The 23,771-nt window shown below is 38.4% G+C and overlaps 1 protein-coding gene and 4 non-coding genes across 5 annotated transcripts; 1 reads left to right on the top strand and 4 right to left on the bottom strand.

Moving 5' to 3' along the window:
* Positions 1-758: 758 nt before the first annotated feature.
* Positions 759-16,363, top strand: LOC110057133 (growth hormone-inducible transmembrane protein-like). Its single transcript, XM_089270630.1, has 6 exons — positions 759-1,030; positions 4,297-4,550; positions 9,280-9,379; positions 12,059-12,256; positions 14,378-14,549; positions 15,718-16,363. The coding sequence occupies exons 1-6, from the start codon at positions 844-846 to the stop codon at positions 15,803-15,805; spliced, it is 999 nt and encodes a 332-aa protein (XP_089126756.1). The 5' UTR covers positions 759-843; the 3' UTR covers positions 15,806-16,363.
* Positions 16,364-16,924: 561 nt separating this feature from the next.
* Positions 16,925-16,996, bottom strand: Trnaw-cca (transfer RNA tryptophan (anticodon CCA)). The gene has a single exon. It is a non-coding gene; the product is annotated as a tRNA-Trp (tRNA).
* A 791-nt stretch (positions 16,997-17,787) lies between these two features.
* On the bottom strand, positions 17,788-17,859 carry Trnaw-cca (transfer RNA tryptophan (anticodon CCA)). Its single transcript has one exon. It is a non-coding gene; the product is annotated as a tRNA-Trp (tRNA).
* Positions 17,860-20,066: 2,207 nt separating this feature from the next.
* Trnaw-cca (transfer RNA tryptophan (anticodon CCA)) lies at positions 20,067-20,138 on the bottom strand. Its single transcript has one exon. It is a non-coding gene; the product is annotated as a tRNA-Trp (tRNA).
* Positions 20,139-20,557: 419 nt separating this feature from the next.
* Trnaw-cca (transfer RNA tryptophan (anticodon CCA)) lies at positions 20,558-20,629 on the bottom strand. The gene has a single exon. It is a non-coding gene; the product is annotated as a tRNA-Trp (tRNA).
* Between the last annotated feature and the right edge of the window lie 3,142 nt (positions 20,630-23,771).

Genomic DNA, 23,771 nt, shown 5'->3' with positions numbered 1-23,771 from the left:
CATCGCCTACATGCAATGCAGGCGTATTTTGGCGAGCAAGCGTATTTTGACCAATCGAGCGCCATCTTGGATTCAAACTCGGGAGGGGCTTGCTGAGAGACGAAAAGGTGTCTAAGGGAGTGACTCCGAACACGCGAAAAAAAACGTACATTGCAGGCTAGTGTAGACTGACCCAGGCAGACGGACAATTCGCGAGATGAAATTTTAAAAAACAATTGTATAGATCTGGAGGTTGCATTATTTCGTCTACGTATCCAGGAACCCATGCCGAAAAGCTTCCCGTAGCTGTTTTTTTGTTTGTTTGTTGTTCGTCTCGTTAGCTAGCTAGCTATAGCTGTGTTATAGAAAAAGGAAAGAATTTACCATACTTTTCACTGGATAAAAGAAAGATCAGTTACATGTAAAACATGACGTAAGTTTATTGTTTTATTATTATTATTATTTTTTTTTTTTTTTTTTTTTTTTTCCATCAACACACCATGCTGCCATGCCACAGGTAGCCGAAGCTCATGTACCGATAGCGTGACCGTGACCTTTGTCTTTGGACGTTATTGCGTTACAAGGGTTTGATTTATAGAGCTTTATTTGGGACCAGACCGTTTTATTTATAAAGATATAAATTGGAATGTTTTGTGATTAAACTAAATGACTTCCTTGCTGTTTGGATCGCATCTCATTCTCCCAACGATTCCACTGCAAAAAGAAGTGTCAGTGGTCAGCGGTAGCCTGAAAAATTTATGCCTATTTTCGCTGGTGCGCAGACTGATTTGACGCAACTTGTGAAAATAATTGCGCGAAGTTTGTACATTATTATTATTATTATTATCAACCGTGAGAGACAAGATGTTCGCATTGAGAATAGCAGGACGATGTTCTCAAGCTACTCTTCGAAATTTCTCGACTTTTTCGATTCAAAATTCGTCAAAAACGATGGCGCGATTTCCAAGGGAGAACTGCCACAGATTTTATCAAACTGAAACTAAGGCATGGAGATCTTGGGAAGGAACTACAAAAGCTCCTGGTATTACTGGTAAGATAAGCTTATTACTTCTCTGCATGTGTTGCTTTCCTTTAGAAACTTTGCACCTGTTGCTACGTATATATGTGCATGTAGGGTAACCAACAACGAAAAATATCTTTGATCAATCAGTACATGACGTAAAGTTAATGTCAAGAATGTGTTTATGAATAATGAAAATAAGGTGAATAGACCTTGCTATCCAGGCTAGCAGTACATGAGAATTACTTTTTTAGTATAATATATGGCAGAACTTGTGCACCTATCATGTTAAGCTGCTGGGGGCGGGGGGGGGGGGGGGATGCCAGGCATAGGCATAACAAGTCTACCCGTGGTTGGGTAGACTTTTGATCATTCGCCCGGATATCGGAACTTTTGACTTCAACTGTTAGTAGACTGACTTGGATATCCACCATTTTGGATGACCGAGAATGACTGGAAACAAACTGTTCCAGATTGCTGGCTGTGCATGAGATGCTCAGAAGTTTGATGTTGAACTGAACATTGTTGCAGATAATTATTCTGTAAACAAGGCCTTTGTTGCAGATCTTAGTTTTTCGTTAGTTAAAGGTTAACTCCATTGCTAAACATCATTGATTTGTATTTTGAAAGTTGTGTATGCAAACAAATTTCCAAATCCTACATAACATAAGACTGTTTTTACTTTAAGCTCAAATGAATTGAAATTATATTAAACAGACGTTGCATTTTAAAGTTGTTGTTTTGTAGCCTTATATTTACAACTTTTTGATGTGTAATTCTTTTTTGACAGACCTATGCCTTTTTCTAGATAGAGGTGGAGAATTTGCATTCTTTTGAACAACACTAATATCCCTGAGATGGGGAATTTGCACTCTTTTGACCAAGTTTAATTTCCCTGGGGTTGGGCATTTGAACTGAAAAGATGATCGGAGTTCAAATCCCCACCTTTGCCCCCCCTCCCCCCCCCCCCCCCCCCCAAGCGGCTTAACAATGATAGGTGCATTATACTTGTACACTGTACATGTCAATTCAGCCACTTAATCTTTGTCTGAGATTTACCGGTTATCCCCATGCATTTCCAGCAACCCAAATAGTGTTTTTACAAGTTCATCAACATTTGTATTAGAACCCTAGTTGGTGGTCACTAATTTTCTCTGTATTACACTAATGAAAGGACTAAATGTTGTAATGGACTTAACGTGTACAGTGACAGAACACTTTCACAAAAGACCAGCCCCTGATAAAAAATATCAATTTTACAGATACCAAGAAATCATATCAGTATATATCACAGGGCTCAAAATAATTTTCAGACTGTGACCGGTCATGTTGAGCGGCCCAAGTAATTTTAGCTCAGTTACGTCTCATTTCTGACCAGTCAAGATATTTTTAAAAATTTAAGTAATATTGGCCTATTTAAACCCACAAATATAATTTGTTTGTTCCAGTTGTTGATAGACTGTTTAAAAATTGGCTTAATACAAAGAAAAGCTTAAAACTTAACCAAAGATAGCCTTGGCAGGGCTCAGCAGCTCAATGAAGCGACATGGTACCAGTGGAATTCTTGTCACCTGCGAAAGAAAAAGCATTGAACGGATGCGTATTTGATGAAACTTCAAATTTTTCGATCGGTATATTTAATTCCATGAGCTGCTGTTTTGATGTTCTACAATTTAAAGTATTTATGATGTCCATCAAAATGTGTATCAGCAGATTCTAATTTGGGCTTCAGAAGTAACTTGGTTAACAAATATAGCCGAAGAAGAAGTTTGTGTTTCCTCAATTCTCACCCGTGCAAACGCACAACAAATCATCATGTTAGTACAAATACAGCTACAGTTACACAACAAGTGTTGGGAAGTTTCTTAATGATGTGACTAAACTAAAAGTTCTAAAGTGTAAGCCATAAAAATTCTAAACTCTGTTGTAGTCATATTTTAGAGAGAGTTTTTGTTCATGAAGAACTAATGACCATTATTCAGTAGATTTTACCATGATAGTGGGTAGATTTTGGTCACATGCTAAGCAACGAGTTGAGAGTGTCTCAAATTTCATTTGCGAACAAAATACATAAATTTACAGATACAGATGTTGATTTGTTGCTACATATTGTTTTTGTCCATTTTGTAACAGTAACTTTTGTTGATTGGTTCTAAATTAGACACTGGGTTCATGCTCAATGTTTCATTTAAAGCTTGATGGAATCGAAGCAGACTGCAATATGTGTGTTTTGATGTCCCAGAGTCCCATAGTGTCTAAGTTGGACACAACTTGACAATCGAGCGAAAAGTCTTGTTTTGGCATCTTGTTTATTGGTTTTTGTACAGTGAAAGTGAAAGAAACAACAAATATCTTTACATCTGTAGAACAATACCTTTGAAATATACACCAACAAAGAGAGGTGCTCTGTGACAAATCTAAAGCATCACGAGAACTGAGCTGAATCTGATCAGATTCCTTTTGCCATACAGAAAACCTCTGTTGTTCCAAAGGCTGAATAGTTTTGAATTCTGAATTGAAAACCTCTGCCATTCTAACAGATAAGAATGTTTTTTGAACGAACAGCAGCAGTTGTTCAAACGGCTGTCGTGAATATTTTTTCTGAACAGATAACTCCAGTTAAGTTCAAATTGCATTCCTATCGATCTTGAACGCATGACTAACAGCAAGCGAACAATTTTTAGCCGTTCGAACAAATACCCAGTGATGTATGTTTTCATGCGAGAGGTCATAATAAAAAAGAGATTAGAAATCTAAGATTTACAGTTGAGGATTTAATTGTTTATTTAAGAATGAACAATGTTACCATCTCATCATGACCGGCGAGTGAAGTTTTTGGCCGGTCAAGTCACCATTCTGGCTGGACATAGTCCGTTGACCGGCCGTTATTTTGAGCCCTGTAACAATACAGTGATTTAACAGTGGTCATCTAACAAGTTGTGGAATAGCAGGGCCTCACAGGTAGAGCTTTCCCCTCCAGATCAAGTGGTCCAGGTTCAAGCCCTGGCCAGGACATTGTGTTGTGTTCTTTGGCAATACAATACTATCACAGTGTCCACCCAGGTGTATAAATGGGTGTCGGTGAATTTAATGCTGGGGGGTAACCCTGCAATGGACTAGCATCCCATCCAGGTAGAGTGGAAATACTCCTAGTTGCTCATGCTACTGAAACTGGAGGAAAGCACCAGCCTGATGGGCGACTTGGTTGGTATGCAGACTTTACCTACCTACCATGTACCAAGTTTGTGTGAAGTTTTTCTAAAAACTTGTCTGAAGTTTTTTAATATTACATCTAGCTGAAACAACTGGACGTGCTGTGGTGGGCGGAGCTGCCCTGTTTGGAGTGGGAGCCTTATGTTATTATGGTTTAGGGCTGTCCAATGAAGTGGGTGCAATTGACCGTGCTATGGTTTGGCCTCAAGTGGTGCGTGACCGAGTGAGGTCAACTTATTCATATTTTGCTGGCAGTCTAGCATTGACAGCTGGGACAGCGTATGCTATTAGCCAAAGCAGAGCTGTCTATACATTGATGAGAGCAAGTCCTTGGCTTGTAAGTTCCATCATCGTGAATTTTTCATTAAATTATGAAGTTGGGCTCTTCATGTTTGGTATTGCAATACACATCACCACTTTTAACCTGATATTTTTCAGTCAGATTGATATTTCAGCTGTAAACTCAGGCATTGCAAAGTTTATTGGTTAAAAGCATCTTTTACATGTTGAAATCTTTTTCAGGCTCCCTCTAGGAAAGCAATTTATAGTGGTAATTGAACTGAGTGGAGTGCAATTTGGTGTGAAATCATATGCGTGATTTCAAAATCGAACAAGCCTGCAGCACGAGCTCGATTTGAAATCACAAGTATGATTTCAGACCAAAATTGCACAATAGGAAGTTCAATTGCCTCTTTATTAGATCCATTTTGAAATTGCACAATTTTATTCCCTTAAATTTTAGATTTTGGTGTATTGTTCCAGTGGCTAGTTTGTTAAAAATAGTGGAACCGGAAACGCCTTTACATCTCATTTAGGATACAAAATGATGTTGTGACGAAGACTCATTCAAGCATAACAAAGACAAGCAGTTCTGAACTCAGAACAAAAACAGTTTACTTCATGCTTAAGAGTTCAATTTTCATCACCTTGATCAATGATGCAAGGCCTTTCTTTCTTCTGTGGTTCAGGCTGAGGCTTCTAGTTGTCTTGGGAGAAGGCATTTGAAGGTGCAGCTAGTGTAATTAATTTTGTCAGTTGTTGTGAAATAAAAAACCACAAACAACAAAGCTTTGGCAATAATAGGTGCAAAATTTGCCACACAATGGCTTTTTGTCTTTCATTTTCCTAAAATTTTATTGGTTACTTTAAACTAACCTTGAAATCTGATTGGTTGTTTTGTTCTACTGTCCCATGTTCATTTAGAGCTCATTTAGAGCAAAAAATAGGGCGATTTGTGAATACATGTAAATCACACCACTGAGAACCAATCAGATTGAAAGGATAACCAGTGATTTCAAAATGGATTTAATAGATTGCTTAAACTGGCTTCCCACTAAAACAATCATTTCATTATGGTTACCATGTACCTTCAGGGGTGTCTCCAATCCAGTGCATTAGCATCTTGTGATAACATCACAGATACCCTAAACCCTACATCAAATTCAAGCTTTTAGATCTGGTTATTCAAAAATTTCATCAAGTTTTCCAGAAAATAAATTCTCTGCGAAGTCTAAACTGGAAGTTATAAATCATCTTTTTAAAGTTCCTGATAGCCTGCGTAGCTTGGCAGTTAAAGCAATTTTTTAAGCTATTCGAGTGCAAGCACACAAAGCGTTGAAGCCGTGAGGAACCACCTGCCTGGATTACCTGCATTTTTACTGCTGCCCCCTATTACATATTTTGACAACCCGATGACAGGTTTTGTGTATCATATTAACACAGCTAATCAGAACATAGATTGTAATAAGAAACCTCCAGCCAACGTGGCAGGGAAAAGTCACTGTGATACTGTAGAGTCTATCAAAACAAAACTATTCAATGTGGTGTTTGTTTGATGGCAGTGAAGGAAAATACGCTGAAAGAGCCTGTCAAGGAAGGAATCGAGAGAAGCGTAAACGATAATTATTGTAGACTTTGTTGTTGTCCGCTCAAGATCAAATTCGGAGAATGTATAATGCAAAACCTTTTCAAGGTCTCTAAGGGTGAAGGATTTCAAAATGGCACTTTGTCAGAAATCTAAAATTGGTCTAGAAATAGAAAGATCAGACACATCATCTGATCATATGTGCCATGCCTGTGCACGTAAAATAAGAAATGCTTTTGAACTTCATAATTTCATCTACTTGAGCTTACGGAAAGAGAAGCAAGCAGCGATCAAAGTTTCTGATGATTCAAGCAGATGTAAACGTTTATTGCCAATGACCGTTTCATTGCCAGATTGAAGTCGTCAAGCAAGAAAAGGACATAAAACATCAGACAACAATTCCATTGATGTGAAGTTCACCCGTTCGATAATATTTTTGAAATGTGGTCGTTGATGATGCTCTTAAACAGCGAAATAATAATGATACTGGTTCTCGTAAGCACCGCAATTCTGCTTGTCTTTGTTATGCTTGAATGAGTCTTCGTCACAACATCATTTTGTATCCTAAATGAGATGTAAAGGCGTTTCCGGTTCCACTATTTTTAACAAACTAGTAAAAATCATGCTTTTGCCAGAGCCTGTTGGGTAAACAGCCATCACATCTTTCTCTCAAGGAAAATTATTTACAACTGTTTCTTGCTCGGGTTTGGCGGTTAACAATTTCGCGATATTCCCAAAGAATATATCAGGCACGATAATGCTTTCGACAACCCTTTCCAAGTTATTTTCTGTTCCCATGTGAAAGATCTGCATTGTAATTAGTGTTGTTCCTTGGACCTGTCCCTTGGGAGATTTTCATTGACATGTTAGCCTCCTGATCCAATGGCAATGGCCCTTATGCCAGCTTACTGGACTAACAAATAAATGGCACGCAATGCATGCAGAAGCGATGATGTTTAAAAATTGTTCCTAGAAGATTGGAACATAAGCAGACAAACTAATTCTTAGGTGTTTACATTTAGAGTAGTCCATTGGTGGTTCATTCAAGTAGTTCATGTACCAGGTCCATCTAGTTAGTCATGTGCTAGGGGGTCAGCAAAATGTACCAACCCAAAAGAAAGATTAAATAACTAAAATAAAAAGCACTCCGCTGAATAGTTCCTCTCTCTGAAATCAACACCTTATTATCTGTAAAGATATTTGGCAAAGCTAATTACCTCACCGGAAATTAATTTGTTGTTTTAACCATATACTTGTCCAAGAGAAAATCGTTTTCTCTTGACTTGTCATATCGCTTGTGCGACCCGCTTGTCTATCTAAAATTGTATGTATCGAAGATATGTTATTATGAGTTTGCCCACAAGCGCAAATAATTATTTATCCAACACTGTATAAACCAAAATCCACCCCAAAATCTCCGTTTAAAAGCTGAAATTAAAAGCACTCCGCTGATCCTACAAACAGCAAAGGCAAGCCGCAAAGTACAAGTTTCTCTCTCTGAAATCGACACCTTATTACCTTTACAGACATTTGGCAACGCAAATTACCTCACTGAAAATTAATTAATTTTGTTGTTAACTGTATACTTGTCATCAATGAACATTCGTATTGTCTTTACCATGACAAAACGATTATCGACTGTTTAATCACAACCACTCTTTCGTTGACAGAAAATATAAAACAGCACATTTCTAAAACTTCATAAAAAACTGAAAACTGCAAATGAATCGTACCCTGACTTCATTATCACTACTGTAAACTGTATATTTCAGTGCTCATACAATGCTCTCACAGTGCTCATTCAATTCAGACAATGCTCATTCAATTCACTTTAAGACTGGCTAAAATGCAACTGCACTACCAATTCATATATTTTATGCAGACCCTTCAGCTATCACGTGTGTGACTTGCTTGAGTATCTAAATTTGTATCTATGGACGATATGTTCTTATTACGAGTTTGCCAGTCAGCACAAATTTATCTGACACTGAAAAAACCAAAATCAACCCCCAAATCTTCGTTTAAGAGCTGAGATTAAAAGCACTCCGTTGATCCTACAAACAGCAAAGGAAAGCCGCAAAGGAAACCCGCAAAGGAAAGTTACTCTCTCTGAAATCGACACCTTATTATCTTTAAAAATATTTGGCAACACTAATTACCTCACTGGAAATTAATTTGTCGTTTTAACTGTATACTTGTCATATCTATTAAAAGCAGTCTGCTGATCCTACAAACAGCAAAGGAAAGCCGCAAAGCCTTCACCTATCGCCTGTGCGACTTACTTGTCTATCTAAACTTGTATGAATGGAGGATACAGTATGTTCTTATTATGAGTTTGCCCATGAACGCAAATTTATCCGATACTGTATACACCAAAATCCACCCCTAAATCTTCTTTTAAAAGTTACAATTAAAAGCACTCTGCTGAACCTACAAACAGCAAAGGAAAGCAGCAAAGGAACTCCCAGAGTGCATTTCACCCCCACAGGGGGATAAATTGTGCGCGACATGAGCGCATGGACATGAGCGCAACGAAACTACATGTATGCGAAATCACTATCCAAAGGAATGCATGGATGCCAGCATAAAGCGATGACATCACACAACACATCATCGCTTAAAAATGCCAGTAATCCGTGCAAGCAGTCATTCAGTTGTCTCTCTCCCAGGCTCCTTGCGGCTTTGTTGCTCATTAACGTGGCTTTGGCGCTTGTTATCGCGGCTTTGCAGCTTTTTAGTGTGCTCAAATTGCTTAAAAATTGCCAGGCTATGCAGGCTAAGTTCCTGACCAACTCATTAGGAATTTTTTTCATGTTTTCTTTTTGGAATTTTAATTTTTAAAATCATGTTTAGGTTTTCCTTAGTTTGTTCATTTGCATTCAAAAGTTACAGAACATTTTCAAGATTGCAGTTAAAAGTTACAGCCTGAGTGACCACACAGAAATGCACATCTCATAAATTACTTTTGTTGGAGATGGGTTAATCTTTCAACTGACCAAATTTGACTGAAGTCAGTTACAGATGTACCTGCGATTTTAATGTTGACGGTTACCATACAAAGTTGCATCTCAACCAGGGTAGGGGACAGAAAGGGTTTTCTACAGTACATGTATATAGTTGCTACATTGTAAATGCTATGGAAACCATTATTTTTACTGGTGCAAGGGAAACTTTGGTCTAATGCTGTTTGGTAACTCTACAGGTTGTTGGTGGAGGAATGATTGCTACAATAGGGAGTTCTATACTCTGCATGAGTCTGCCGTATGAGGCAGGACTGAATGGAAAACACCTCGCTTGGGCTGGTAAGTGAAAATAGCAATTTCTTTTTTTTTCAAATGGGTAAGATAGTCACAACAGCTGAAGTGGAATGACCAATACTTTTATTAACTTAACCCAATTAGAATTAGTTTTGAAACTTCAAGTGAATAATACAATCATTCAACTGTACTACATTTGAACATTGAATATTGGTAAGATTGATGACAACTATCACAAGAGAGATGTAATAAATCTGCAGGCAAAGCAGAAATCTGAGGGATTTGATAAAAAAAAAGTTTTGGTTTCTTTCCACGACTGGGATTTGACATGTGACAACAGTCTTTTCTGAACACGCCTACTGTGAGACAAACTTAAATGCTGCTGTCAAGCATGCAAATTACTCAGTCAATATATCAAACACAAAAGACTGTGTATGACCACATTTCCAAACATCAAGAAGAGAGTCAAAAATATGACACGTACATGTATTTTTGTTGAATTTCAAGGTGTTTGGTAATGTGGTCAAACACAGTCTTTGTTGTTTGACATGTCTTCTTGATCAAAACAAAAACTAAGGAGAAACAGAGAAATAAAAATCATAAAAATCTTTGCTAATTAAGCTCATATATCCAAATAACGTTACGGTCATGATTTCTTTGTCTAAACTTGATGAATTATTAATGCAGGGATCCATATTTGCAGTTGTCCGGACATCCACAAAGACTAAAAAATCATAGGGAGGAGCAAAACAATGCAAAAACTCATCCACTGGACAAATTTAGTGTGACTCTACCAGAAAAAAAAACATATCTTAAATTTTCTAATGAGTTTCCTGCATTCTGACCACTTATCATCCATTTGGAACTTTTAGAAAACAGAGAAAGATTTATAGTTGTCTTTTGCAATAAAATCATCATTTTAGTCAGCTGTCTGGGATATATGGGTTATTGACCAAGCGTGAGGTCAAGATGTTCTTTTTTTGCGGGTTTATGGACCAAGACGGAGTCGAGGTCCATAAACTCGCAAAAAAAGGAGGCCAAAATCCAGCCATATTGACCGAACAAGCTTGGTCAATAAAGGGCAAAAAGCCAAATACAAGCAGGAAGAGTGAAAGCATTCCTTTCTGCCTTCATGACAGTCAAAGGGGCCTTCATTTTCATTTGTACCTGGATTTTCTGTGCCCTTCAACAGTCACGCTACAGTCAAGATGTACTGGGATCTCAACTGGTCATGTGAAAATAATAAAAACGTAACCTTTCCATTTACATGCTGTTCTGTTGCCATTCTTCCCTATTGAACAGGCAAGTAAAGTTTTACCGGGGCAAGTATGTCATCTGGCATACTTGCCTGGCTGATGACTTGGAAAAAAAACCAATATGGATCCCTGTTAATGGGTTTGAGAAAGTCTTTTCCAACATTTATTTTGTCTGATTTGGACAACCAAAGCAGTAACAGCACCAAAACTGCTCTCAAGTCACTCAAATTTCTACTTCGTTCTTTTGCTTTCTTGTCACACCTCTCACGTGGATTATGGAGAGAGAGAATTCAATGTAAATGCTGTTAAATGCAATTTAACAAAGTTAACAACAAAAAGTAGCTGGTACTTCCAGTCAGCGGTATTCACATGGTATTGCATGCTTAGTGCTCTTTGCCATTGTGCTAGTGTGTTCCAGCATGGCATTCCCTGGAATGGTCATTTTAGTCTATTCATCAACATCTTTCTGCCCCCCTTCCCTCCCTATCTCTAGTGTTAACTCAGTGTGACAGGTGCCTGGAAGACTGCTTGGGGGCTCATGGCTGGGTTGCAGGGATTGCCAGCCATGGGAGCATTATACTGTCTAGGGGCTGGCTGGTCACACTGGAGGCCCGTGGATATCCCATGCACGCATCTTCCGTACAGCACGATGCACTTGTTATTTGATAATTACTTTTAAGTGGAAGCGCTAGCTGAGTCATTGAGTTATCTATAGTTAAAGTTCTAAGCCTTCAACTAAAAAATGTAAAGTAAGTAAACATAAGTAAAGGTGTCATATAGTTAATGATCACACCAATTAATGCGGCAAACCATTGAAACATACAGTTTTCTTAAGCAGGCAAGGTTGATTCTGCTAAAGTTAATTTAATTAATATATTTAAAGATCTTCTGAAACTTAAATCAATTGATGAAATATTTTGATAGTAATACAGATGTTATGATGTGCATTATACTTTTACAATGTAATACATCCAAGAGAAGTTTATTCTGTGAACCCAAAGTACATGTATGTTTAGATCAAATATAGCAAGGCAGCAATCCTGTGTGATCCTGCAGTATTGTAATGTAACACTAGAGATCCTGAAGAATTTTGGTTAACAAGAGATTCAAAAATGTACTTAACAGCTATCTGAATAAGAAAGAGTTGTGACAACAAGTAATTCAAACCACAAGACAAGAAAAAAGAACATTGAAAATGGGTTACATGTATGTCTTACAAGAACAGTTTCTGAGTGAATTTAATTCACTTAGAATCTACCAAACTATATGGCTCTCATGCCATAAAAACAGAAAGTATACCTTGCCCAATACACAGAAAATATTACAATGTAAACCAGCCATGAAGCATTCTGACTGTTGGAAGATAGTCTATTCTTGGCCCTCTCAGCTATCTTGGTTGTGTAGCTAGTGTACAAATATACATGTATCTTCATGTACTCTAAGCGAGTATTGTATGTTCACTTTACAGGTCACAGCGCTCTTATTGGGACCCTTATTGCACCTCTGATGTTACTTGGAGGTCCATTAGTCCTGAGGGCTGCTGCTGTAACAGGTGGTGTCGTTGGGGCCTTATCACTGACTGCTGCCTGTGCACCTGATGGCAAATTTCTGACCTGGGGTGGTCCCTTGGCTATTGGACTTGGTGGTGTTTGCATGGCATGCTTGGGTAGGCTAATAATAACAGAGATAACAGTATCCATTGCCAAATGTTAGCACTGAGAGCTGCTGCATCAAGAGTACTGCATTTTATACAGTGTACATGACTTGTCTTGCTGACTGAAGTGGAATGTGTATCAAGGGACAAGTGCTTTTTATTTATTTATTACAATTTAATGGCAATTAAAATCTAAGTCTGGAGGCATACACAAACAAGCAAAGCCATAAGGATAATCTGTAAAAGAGTGGAACACTCCATGCGAGACAGATCACCATGTAGCTAATCTAAATAAGTAATCATGTAATAACGATCAAGAAAAATAAAATTAAATCAAATATTCATTCCTCACCTAAAAACCTCTTCATTCGCGACTTAAAAACTGCGCAACTAGGAGATAACCTAATATCTAAGGGTATCGAATTCCACATCTCAACAATTCTATTAAAATAAGTGTTTTTAAAAGTAGTCGTTCTAGCAAAATTTGTCTTCAAGGAGTAGTCATCAACATGTCTAACCCTATGCGCATCATCTTGAGAATAAACGTTCAGAAACGGAGATACATCCACATTCAAGTATCCATTTAAAGCCTTATACAAAAATGTGACATCAAAAAGATAGCGCCTCTTTTCAAGCGAAAGCAGATTAAGACATTTCAGGCCCTCGTCATAGGTAAAATTCCGTTTTCCGAGAATAAATTTTGTTCCCGTCCGCTGTATGCGCTCAAGCTTGTCAATGTTTCTTGCGGTGTGTGGCGACCACACAACTGATCCATATTCCACTTGCGATCTCACCAATATGCAATACAGCACCTTCAAGGTTTCGATGTCCTTCCAACCTCTACAAGTTCTTCTAAGCAGGCCTAAAATTCTATTAGCTTTATTTGTAATGGCATCTACATGAGAGTTCCAAGAAAGATGATGGTGATGCTGTTTATTTAGTAGAGATGATCAATTAAGTGCAATTCTTCCAACCCATGCATCTCTCCTCCATGTTTGATTAAAGTACAGAATTTACCTTCTTTACAGCTCCATAGTATTACTATATCATGATTGCAAATTCACTCAATGAACAAGAAATGTCAGAAGAGAGCGGAACTTAAAAAGTGGGGCTACCAATTCAAATTTGAATATAGGTAACTTAAAGGTCAAATGAACCAAAATTTAGACATCTTTTCTTCAGCCATTTTATAGCGACAAAATGGTAAAAAAAGAGAAACATTTAAAGAAAATTACGAGGAAATTGTTCTTTCTGAGCCGTGAAAAGGAGTAAGTACGAAGACAGCCGATGGCTTCACGAAAACGTTTCCAAAATGACCGCGCACTTTAACGGAAGGAATGGAACTGAGACTGCTTTGTGACGTCATTGTTGTCTTGAACATTGCTGCATTTTTGTGTCAGTGAGTCGTTCGTGGGGAAGGTTTTGGACCTAAATACAAAGCCTATTGTACTTGGAAAATGGCCGAGGAATTCGCCCGCTGTTCGGCGGGCATTATTCACTTGTTTTTCGTCGTTTTTTGTCCAATTGCCGGTTTGCAACGTCCCATAGTGAAGTCAAAAATCTTGAGTGCAAGTTGACGGAGCTTGAAAGAGGATCCCAACAAACTCCTTACCATAAGATTTTGTTCGAAGCTGTCTTCGGTAAAATGTTCTACACAAACGCGCGAATGTTTGGAGGGCGTAAAGCATTCTCTTTTCATTTTCATAAGCCATTCTCTTTTAAGGTTTAGGTTCTGGGTGAACTTGAAAATGCTAACTGATTGTCTTTAGATTTTGAGTGGTTTTCCTCTGAAGTTCACTGTAAACTTGAAATTAAAACAGTTTCAAATTTCCCGCAATTCTTGAGCTCGCGAACAGTGACGTCACAAGTTTTCCGACAATTATCCGACAATTTTCCCGACCGCTCTACGATTACGAAGGATAAAAAACAGTGGTTTTAGCATTCCAGTATCTTCGCAATGCTTTTTCCAATTCGTTTGAAACTTCTGAATATGTTTATTTTTGACCTAATGAACACATTGGACTCAAATGAAATAAATGTACAATCATTTTCTTGTTTTGTTGGTGAGCTGTGTAGAACTGAGCAAGGTTTTGGCAGTAAACAGGGTAACAGTCTGTTGTGTTTGATTTCCAGGTAGCCTATTCCTCCCTGCCACCTCAGTGGTGGGTGCAGGCCTGCAGTCCATTGCTACATATGGCGGGTTGGTAATCTTTGGAGGTTTTATGTTGTATGACACACAGAAGATCATCAGGAGTGCTGAGACATACCCTGTGCATGCTGACAGACCTTATGACCCTATCAATGCGTAAGTAGACACCTTTTCATTCCAGTGCCAGTCTAGACACTCACTTATTGACGGTCGGTGTCCCCGGGGGGGACACCCGCATGAAAAGGATGGGGTTCCTCGTCGTACCTTTTAGGGGCAGTTTTGATACCTATTAGGGTGTTCATCCTCAAAAGATCCACAGCAGGAGCTTTTGCGGTAAATATGACAGTAGATAATGTGTTGTTTTACAATTGGCATGTCTTCAGTGGTAGATCCAGACCTTGAGCTGAGGGTAGTAGGGGGGGGGGGGCGTTTTTTTGTTTTTTGTTTGTTTGTTTGTTTGTTTGTTTCTTTTTTGCTTTCCCTGCCGGCTTTTCTTCCTTCTGCGATTTTTTTTTTTACCCAAAAAGACCCCTCCCCAAAATCCGTCACTGGTCTTAGGGGTAAAAAAATGTAAGCCACGCCCACAAAACAGGATCTCGGTGCCTCTTAAGGGTTCTGTTCAAAATTTCCGACGAATCCCCCCATCCTTTTTATATGGGAGTCCCCCTCCCCTCCCCCCCCCTCCCCCCGGGATGATACACGCTGGGTACGTCAAGATGTTTTATTTCATCTTTTGAGCTCAAAATTCATGGGTCTGCGAACGTAGAAAAAGTATATTTATCAAACAAACAACATCTTTAAGAATCGCAACTAGCAGAAGGCTCCAGATTTCGCGCGGGCAATTTGTTTTGGAGGTTTATGTACGGAGTTGCTCGTTGGACTAAGCGAAAGATAGACTACTCGTAGTCTCCACGATTTCTTAGCTTAAAACCCGGTGCGGTCCATCCAGTGTCAATCAAAGTGTACTAGCGCATTTCCGCAGCAGTCTGGTTGTTTTAGAACAGTTTTCACTCGAGTGTCGAAAGTAATTTGCTTTGATTTGCATTGCCCTGCTGTGGTTCAGTTTCATCCAATCAGGAATAATATTAAAACCGATCGTGACTGGCTCTTCTCGCGCTTCGTGTCAGCCTCATGTTTTTCCTTCGAGTTTCGATTGGTTGACTGGATTGCCTGTGTAATTTTGGTTGTTCAAAGTGGTTACTGTGGTTTCGGTTTTACGATACTCAACTGAAAACCGCTTTAGTTCAGATTAAAGCAAAGTTTGGTACTGAAAACCAGAAATCAAGACCAAGAGAAAGTTGAAAAAAATTGTGTTTTTCTGCAGGTCGATTGGAATATACATGGACACGATCAACATCTTCATCAGAATTTTGACCATCATGGCGTCCTCCAACACGCGCCGAAGGAAGTAGCCTAGACCAGCTGAGAAACTGATATTGACTGGCAAAAGAGAAGATAAACTGTATAACATTTGTATTACAGTCTGTGATAAGGGAATTAGCCGTCACATTTTTCAGAGTACATAACTTAGCTTTCATTTCTCGGAAGGCTGCTTATTGCTATGTCTTTGCTTTGCTAGTAAGGATGGCGCTGCCAAAGTGCATTTTGTTGTTGGAAGCAATGTGATGTGATTAATAAAATTCATTTATTTGATGTCATGTCTTACATGTAGCTTACATGTAGCTTACATGTAGCTTCCTTGGATGTACCAGTGGCCAGATTAAAAATGTAAGAGGCCTCGTATTATTAATCAGCAAGACTGTATATCTCAAGTGGACTGTGGATTGATTCACTCTCAGATGAGCCGTGAACATAGTGCAGTTAACCTAGTAAACTGCCTCTAATAAAAACAATTACAACCGTCTTATGCTGCTGCTTAGCTCTGTTTTTTAAGTTATGATAAGAAGAACTGTGTACAATAACTCTTTGTCACATTTGTGCGAATAAAAATAAAAGAGAATTTGAACTCATGGGTCGCTTATGACATACAAACGAGGCAAAATTCGGTGTTGACCCTTTCGACTCATTTTTATACCTTTTTAAATACAAAAGAATACCTAATGGAGACAAAAGGAGAGAAGTAACATTATTTAGCTTGTTGATCATCTCGACCCTCCGATATATTATTACTTTAATTCGTCAAACGCTGTTTAAGATAAACTAAAGGTGTTGCTACCCGGCAAACAGACCCAACAATTCCAATTCTTTTTGCGTGGTTATTTTTCTCTCAGTGAACGTAACATTATAACAAAAAAAAAAGGCTTTGGCAACGCTGATAGAGAGTTTGGCTGATGTTTTTTAGGGGTCGGGTAAGCAGCTCTTGTAAGGTCTCATGAATGGCTTGATATACTTAGAGAGGACAATACGGTGAACAACAATAAACAATGTTCTTAGCAAAAACAGTAACAGCTGCTAACAAGCACACGAATCTCGAGCTCTCAAGAGCTGCTACACTTCGGGGTTTTTTTTACGCCTTTTAATCGCTGTCAAAGTCCAAATAGTCAAAATAGATAACAGCAAAACAATAGAGCTAACCCCGACGTGATTCGAACACGCAGCCTTCTGATCTGGAGTCAGACGCGCTACCATTGCACCACGGAGTCAAGTCTCTTTTGGTGACATACTATTTTAAATGTAAATTGTAGGAGTATTTCAATCTGATTTATGGTAGGGATGGTGCGATTGATCATAAAATGAATGTAAGTCTAATGCGGCAAAAGTGAAACAAGTGTCTGAGAAAAGAAAGTAAAGATTTTTTTAGGCAAAAGTGATGCCATCGCCCCTGGAAAGTGCTTGTATGAGTAAGTCATTAGGTTCGTCTATTGGAGATGTTTCAAAAGGGTTTTCCCTTACAAGGAATTCCTCTGGAGCAAGTGAGGGCCTGGAGGGTACTCTATAGAATGCACAATATGGGGAGACTCCGCTCAAAAAGCGTGCCGTTTTCAATCTTGTGACAAATGAAAACGTAAGGATATAGGTAAAGAAAAAGGTAGCGAATAAGTGGCAGTTGTCCCTACCCTTTTCCTTACCTATATCCTTACGTTTTCGCTTTTTGAGCGGAGTCTCCCCATATAGTGCATTATATGGAGTACCCTCCAGGCCCTCATTTGCTCCAGAGAAATTCCTTGCCAAGCTTCTATGGCCCATCGTTCCAGGTGCCGTATAGACCACTGGCTGCTCACTCAGACTAATACGGAAGCTAAATAAATTCCCCACCCGGTTCCGACCTCTAAGAACATTAAACATCCGGTGGAAAGACAACAGGTTTCAACACAGCGGCATTTTTCATTTCTTTTAAGAACTTGGTTATTTTCCCCCCTTTCAGGACTCTTTCAGGGCTGCTTTTAAGTTTTTGTCAATGCAAATGCTTACCAAAATAATAGGGAAAAAAAGCTGACCCCGACGTGACTCGAACACGCAGCCTTCTGATCTGGAGTCAGATGCGCTACCATTGCGCCACGGAGTCGACATATAACAGAAACGGGGTGATTCAGGGAGTTTGAGACTCTCGCATTTTCTATCTATTTTGTACAAATATCGCACTTATTTGGATCAATTTGATTTTTTTTCTTTTTTTTTTTTGAGACGTTTTTCAAGGTGACCTCACAACAGGCTAATTTGCCTTGGGAGACTCTGAAATTTTGCTATAAATGTTGGACGCTGCCAAAACACAGTTTTTTATTCCAACAAGCTGAATGTTTTACACGCAAGATATTCAACTTTCTTCGATATTTTAAAGGTTTAGCAGTTATATTCTGTCCAACTTTGACGAAGTCGCGAATTTTTTAAAATACCTCCAGCCAAACCGCGCAATGTGCGCAACGGGACATTCCTATAGTTAAAAGCTATTTTCTCAAATGTCTAGGATCGAGTCTATGGCAACTCAAAAGTGCTAACATCAATGTAATATCCTCTAGAATAAAATCTGTGGGTACTCTTCACTGTGCGCCGTACAGAGCTCTACGAATTTGCCAAATATTCGCCATTATGAGAGTAAACAAGTTCTCAAAAATAACAGGTTTTACATGTGAGCAACATACGAACTCTCATATCTACCCCTGATGATTTACTTTTCAAGCTACACTGCTTTAATCACGTTAATCCAATTACACATTAAATCTTTCCCCCTGTTCACTCGTCCTTATATTATCCCTATTCCAGTGACGTTCTAACGTTCTCTTTACGAAATATTAGGGTCAAGGAGAGCCTAATACCCTAATACACTGATACCCTTATACCCTAATACCCTAATACCCTAATACCCCAATAACCTGATACCCTAATACCCTAACACCCTAATACCCTAATACCCTGATACCCTAATACCCTGGTACCCTAATACCATGATACCATATTACCCTAATACCCTAACACCCTAATACCCTAATACCCCGATACCCTAATACCCTGGTACCCTAATACCATGATACTATAATACCCTAATACCCTAACACCCTAATACCCTAATACCCTGATACCCTAACACCCTAATACCCCAATACCCAATACCCCAACCCTGCTACATCTCACGCAGCTTGAATTTGAATTAAGGTGATTCCTTAGTATTGCATTGCGCATCTCTACTGCGCACGATTTTCGCGTCATTAGCGCGGGCAGATGAGCGCGTGCACGTACAAAACGTAACAGATTTCCCTCAAACTAAGCTCGATAGCGAAATAAATGCTCCTTTTCTCTTAAACGAGCGCGGTGACCCCCACTTTTTATTTCATAATTTCATCGAGATCAATATCCTCAATAACTGAGAAAAAAATTAGCAGAAATCTATGGCTACTTTTTTGGCAAATGAAATAAATACTACGGAGGGAGACATAACGGGCCCAACAGCGCATGTCATAAATATGTTTCCTTAATGAACAAAAAAATGCAGCGCATTTGAGGACATTTTTTTCTGTAATGTAGATGAATAAACAATCAAAGAAAGTCAAACTCTGTGTGATATAACACGCTGCATTGAAAAATAATCGAGCTTATTTGTTGCGCACGGAGATTACCAAAAGTCACCTAAATAACCATATTTGTCAGCATTGTGGCGTGAAAACAAGCACGGTGACCCCCTCTTTTCACTACGTTTTTAATATCTCCTTGTCCTGTAACAACAGCATACCAAGTTTCATCGGAAATCTATGGCGGGTTCTTTTACTAGGGAACCACCTTAAACAATCAGTATTAAGCAGGCGGGAAACCTCTACTGTCGTAGATTCAAGGTATGATAACAGGAAGAGCATCGAAGTAGTGCAACTTTTTTTTTTACCGGAGACGGCATCAAATGTTCACAATTCCAAAATTTACAATAACTCGAGTATCGCCAGGTAGGATGATAGTTGTGTTATCCTGAGCAAAATATGTAGTTCCTCGTTAAGTTAAAACTAGAATTCTCAAGTTAACCATTATATAAGGCTAAATTAATCTTTTCGTCTGGCCTAAAACCTGTTGCCTTTTCAGCATAAGAGAACGCAAGCTCCCTGAGTAACTTATTCCATCTGGTTCCGACCTCTAAACACATTGAGCATACAGTGGGGAAATACAGAAGCTTTCAACACAACAGCATTTTCAATCTATTTTGACGAGTAGTTTATTTTTACGCCTTTCAGTTCTGCTTTTACGTTTATCTCAGTGCAAACGGTTACCACAATAATAGCAAAAAATGAAAGCTGACCCCGACGTGACTCGAACACGCAGCCTTCTGATCTGGAGTCAGACGCGCTACCATTGCGCCACGGAGTCAAGTCTGTTTTGGATATATACGATTTTAAATTTAAATTGTAGGAGTGTTTCAATCTGATTTATGGTAGGGATGGTGCGATAGATCATAAAATGAATGTAAGTCTAATCCGGCAAAAGTGAAACAAGTGTCTGAGAAAAGAAAGTAAAGATTTTTTTAGGCAAAAGTGATGCCATCGCCCCTGGAAAGTGCTTGTATGAGTAAGTCATTAGGTTCGTCTGTTGAAGATGTTTCAAAAATGTTTTCCCTTGCAAGGAATTCCCCTGGAGCAAGTGAGGGCCTGGAGGGTACTCTATAGAATGCACAATATGGGGAGACTCCGCTCAAAAAGCGTGCCGTTTTCAATCTTGTGACAAATGAAAACGTAAGGATAACGTTTTTGTCACTCCAAATGCTTACCAAAATAATAGGAGAAAAAAGCTGACCCCGACGTGACTCGAACACGCAGCCTTCTGATCTGGAGTCAGATGCGCTACCATTGCGCCGCGGAGTCGACATATGACAGTAACGGGTGATTTAGGGCGTTTGAGACTCTCACAGTTTTTATTTATTTTGAACAAATATCGTATTTGTTTGGATCAATTTGATTTTTTTTTCTTTTTTTGCGGTGACCTCACAACAGGCTAATTTGCCTTGGGAGACTCTGAAATCTAGCTATAAATGTTGGACGCTGCTAAAACACATTGTTTTATTCCAAGAAGCTGAATGTTTTACGCGCAATAGATTCAACTTTCTTCGATATTTTAAAGGCTTAGCAGTTATATTCTGTCCAACTTTGACAAAGTCGTGAATTTTTTAAAATACCTTCAGCCAAACCCCGCAATGTGCGCAGCTGGACATTCCTATAGTTAAATGCTATTTTCTCAAATGTAGGACCTGATCTAGGATCGAGTCTATGGCAACTCAAAAGTCCTACCATCAATGTAAATAAAATCTGTGGGTATTCTTCACTGTGCGGCGTACAGAGCTCCACGAATTTCCCAAATATTTGCCATTATGAGAGTAAACAGGTTCTCAAAAATAACAGGTTTTACATGTGAGCAACATACGAACTCTCATATAAACCCCTGAAGATTTACTTTTCATGCTACACCGCTTTAATCACGTTAATTCAGTTACACATTAAATCTTTCCCACTGTTCACTAGTCCTTATATTGTCCCTATTCAACAGACGTTCTAACGTTCTCTTTACGAAATATTAGGGTCAAGGAGAGCCTAATACCCTAATACCCTAATACTCTTATACCCTAATACCCTGATACCCTAATAACCCAATAACCTGGGGGACTGCATTGACCTAATTCAATGCAGTCAAAATGCGTACGTAAAGGGCAGGTCAATTTTCGACGCTATTGACGATATTTTGGAATACACCAAACATACGAAAAAATCAGGCATTCTTTTTGCTATTGACTTTGAAAAAGCGTTTGACTCTTTGGGTCATACTTATCTTTTAAAAGTTCTCAATGCATTCAACTTTTGGGTCATCTTTTATTCAATGGATCCGTACTTTGTATTCAAATATATCAAGTTGTATTATTACCAATGGTTTTACATCAGATTATTTTACAGTTGGTCGAGGTGTGCGGCAAGGAGACCCACTCTCACCTCTTCTTTTCATATTAGGATTAGAAATTCTGGCATGCAGTATTCAAAAACATGACAAGATTCAGGGTATTCAGATTGGCAATTCCGAGATTAAAGTGACACTTTTTGCAGATGATTTGACCCGTTTTCTCTGTAACAGATCCTCGTGTGATTGTTTACGAGAGTGCCTTAGTAAACTCTCGGAATGTTCTGGTGTCAAAGTAAATGAGGAGAAGACTGAATTTTTTAGTATAGGCACAAGGAATCCAGAGTTTGAGACGTTCCCTCATGAATTTAAAACTTCTATTAAAATTCTTGGTGTGCATTTTGATTATAAAAATGTAAGGAAAAAGAAAGCCAACTTCGATTATGTCCTGAAATCCATCAAAAAGGTCTTGAATATGTTGAAGTGGAGGGGCCTGACGCTCATTGGTAGAATTCAAATAGTGAAATCATTCGCCATACCCAAAATTATGTCCAAGGCATCTTTAATTCCAGTGTCCAGTGAACTCATTAAAGAAGTTAATAAAGAACTTTATTCGTTTATCTGGAAGGGCAAGGACAGGGTCAAACGTTCAGTTTTAATAAATGATATTGAAGATGGCGGTTTAAAAATGCTGGATCTTGAATCTATGACCTCTGCTCAAACAGTCATGTGTGTAAAGAAATACGTTGAAAATTATGAAAGTCCCTGGAAGTATGTTTTGGATTTTTATCTCAAGAAAGTGGGTGAGAAATGTTTGTTTCAATGCAATTTTGATAATCGGACATTATCCATTACTCTTCCTGTCTTCCACAGAGAGTGTTTGCAAGCCTGGTCTTCTATAACAAATTACGACTCGTCATCGTATGAAGGGTTAATGAATCAAATTATCTGGAACAAGAAGTATATTTTAAGCGGGGGTAAATCCATTTTTTAGTCGGTTATCTATAATCTAGGAATTCTTAAGGTTGGCGATCTGGTTTCTAAGGAGGGCGTTTTTCTCAAAAGTGACAAAATTCTGAATTCCTCTTTTTCCACTTGTTACTCCTTTGCCCTAATGGGTGTTTTTGATGCTATCTCAAAGGAATGGCGTTCTATAATTAAAACAAACCCATATTGTGCTCCCTCTCCTATGGATCAAACTTGTTTTGAATTAATAATTGCGGGTTAAACGATCGACCTCGCTAATGTTACATCTAAGTTGGTCTACAAGGAATTTCGCTCTTTGAAGCAAACTCCTGCTACTGCGAAAGCTAAAATTTTGAGTAAATACCCTGATCTTACCATTGACTGGAAAAAGTTGTATTCTTTAGCTTTTGAAATTACGTTAGACACCAAACTAAGAGAATTCCAATATAAAATTTTAAACCTGATTATTTTCACTAATAAAAAACTTCACCAGTTCAAAATGGCAGAATCCCCTTTATGTGCCTTTTGCAATGCAGAGGAGGAATCCCTGGAGCATTTATTGTATTTTTGTGAGTCATCGAGTTTCTTTTGGAAAGAACTGTTATCTTGGATTGCAGTGGATGCCAATATTGTACTTAATGCATCACTGTTAGATATTCTTTTTGGGAAATTTGACCTTGAGAAAGATTTTCGTTTAGTGAATCATATTCTTTTGCTTGCTAAATATTTTATTTATAAGTGCAAGCTTTCTTAAGTTATCCCATCACTTTTAGTCTTCAAAGCTAAGTTAAAAGCAACCTATGAATTAGAACTTATATATTAGAATTTTACTAAATCATTACAAAAAGTGGGATAACTTTCTGGCTTGGCTGTCTTGATGCCTTACATATTTATGTACACGTAACTTTTTTTTCTTTGTTTTTGAGCCGTTTTTATTTGTACTTCAGTCATAGTAGTCACTCCGATACACAACAACAACACCAAAAATCAAGTTTTGTATCTTGAATGTTGTTATCTTGACCCTAGGTACCTAATTTTTACTTTAACGCAGTGCAGTAAATGAATGTTTAATATGTAGCTTTTTATTTTTTTTCTTGTATTGTATTTTCTTGTATTTTCTCTGTATTGTAATTATGTCTTTTTAATGGCAAAAAC

The sequence above is a fragment of the Orbicella faveolata genome, unplaced genomic scaffold, assembly GCF_042242905.1.
Source record: "Orbicella faveolata isolate gen_17 unplaced genomic scaffold, um_ofav_v1 contig_34, whole genome shotgun sequence".
NCBI lineage: Eukaryota > Metazoa > Cnidaria > Anthozoa > Scleractinia > Merulinidae > Orbicella > Orbicella faveolata.
Note: the sequence above shows the minus strand (reverse complement) of the source record. Positions and strands in the feature narration are given on the sequence as shown.

What these genes read in the sequence shown, in the direction of transcription:
- LOC110057133 (XM_089270630.1), top strand. Translation starts at nt 844, where the DNA reads ATGTTCGCATTGAGAATAGCAGGACGATGTTCTCAAGCTACTCTTCGA. An exon ending in AAAAGCTCCTGGTATTACTG is followed by an intron (nt 1,031 to 4,296) that starts GTAAGATAAGCT and finishes TATTACATCTAG; the next exon opens with CTGAAACAACTGGACGTGCT. An exon ending in TGAGAGCAAGTCCTTGGCTT is followed by an intron (nt 4,551 to 9,279) that starts GTAAGTTCCATC and finishes GTAACTCTACAG; the next exon opens with GTTGTTGGTGGAGGAATGAT.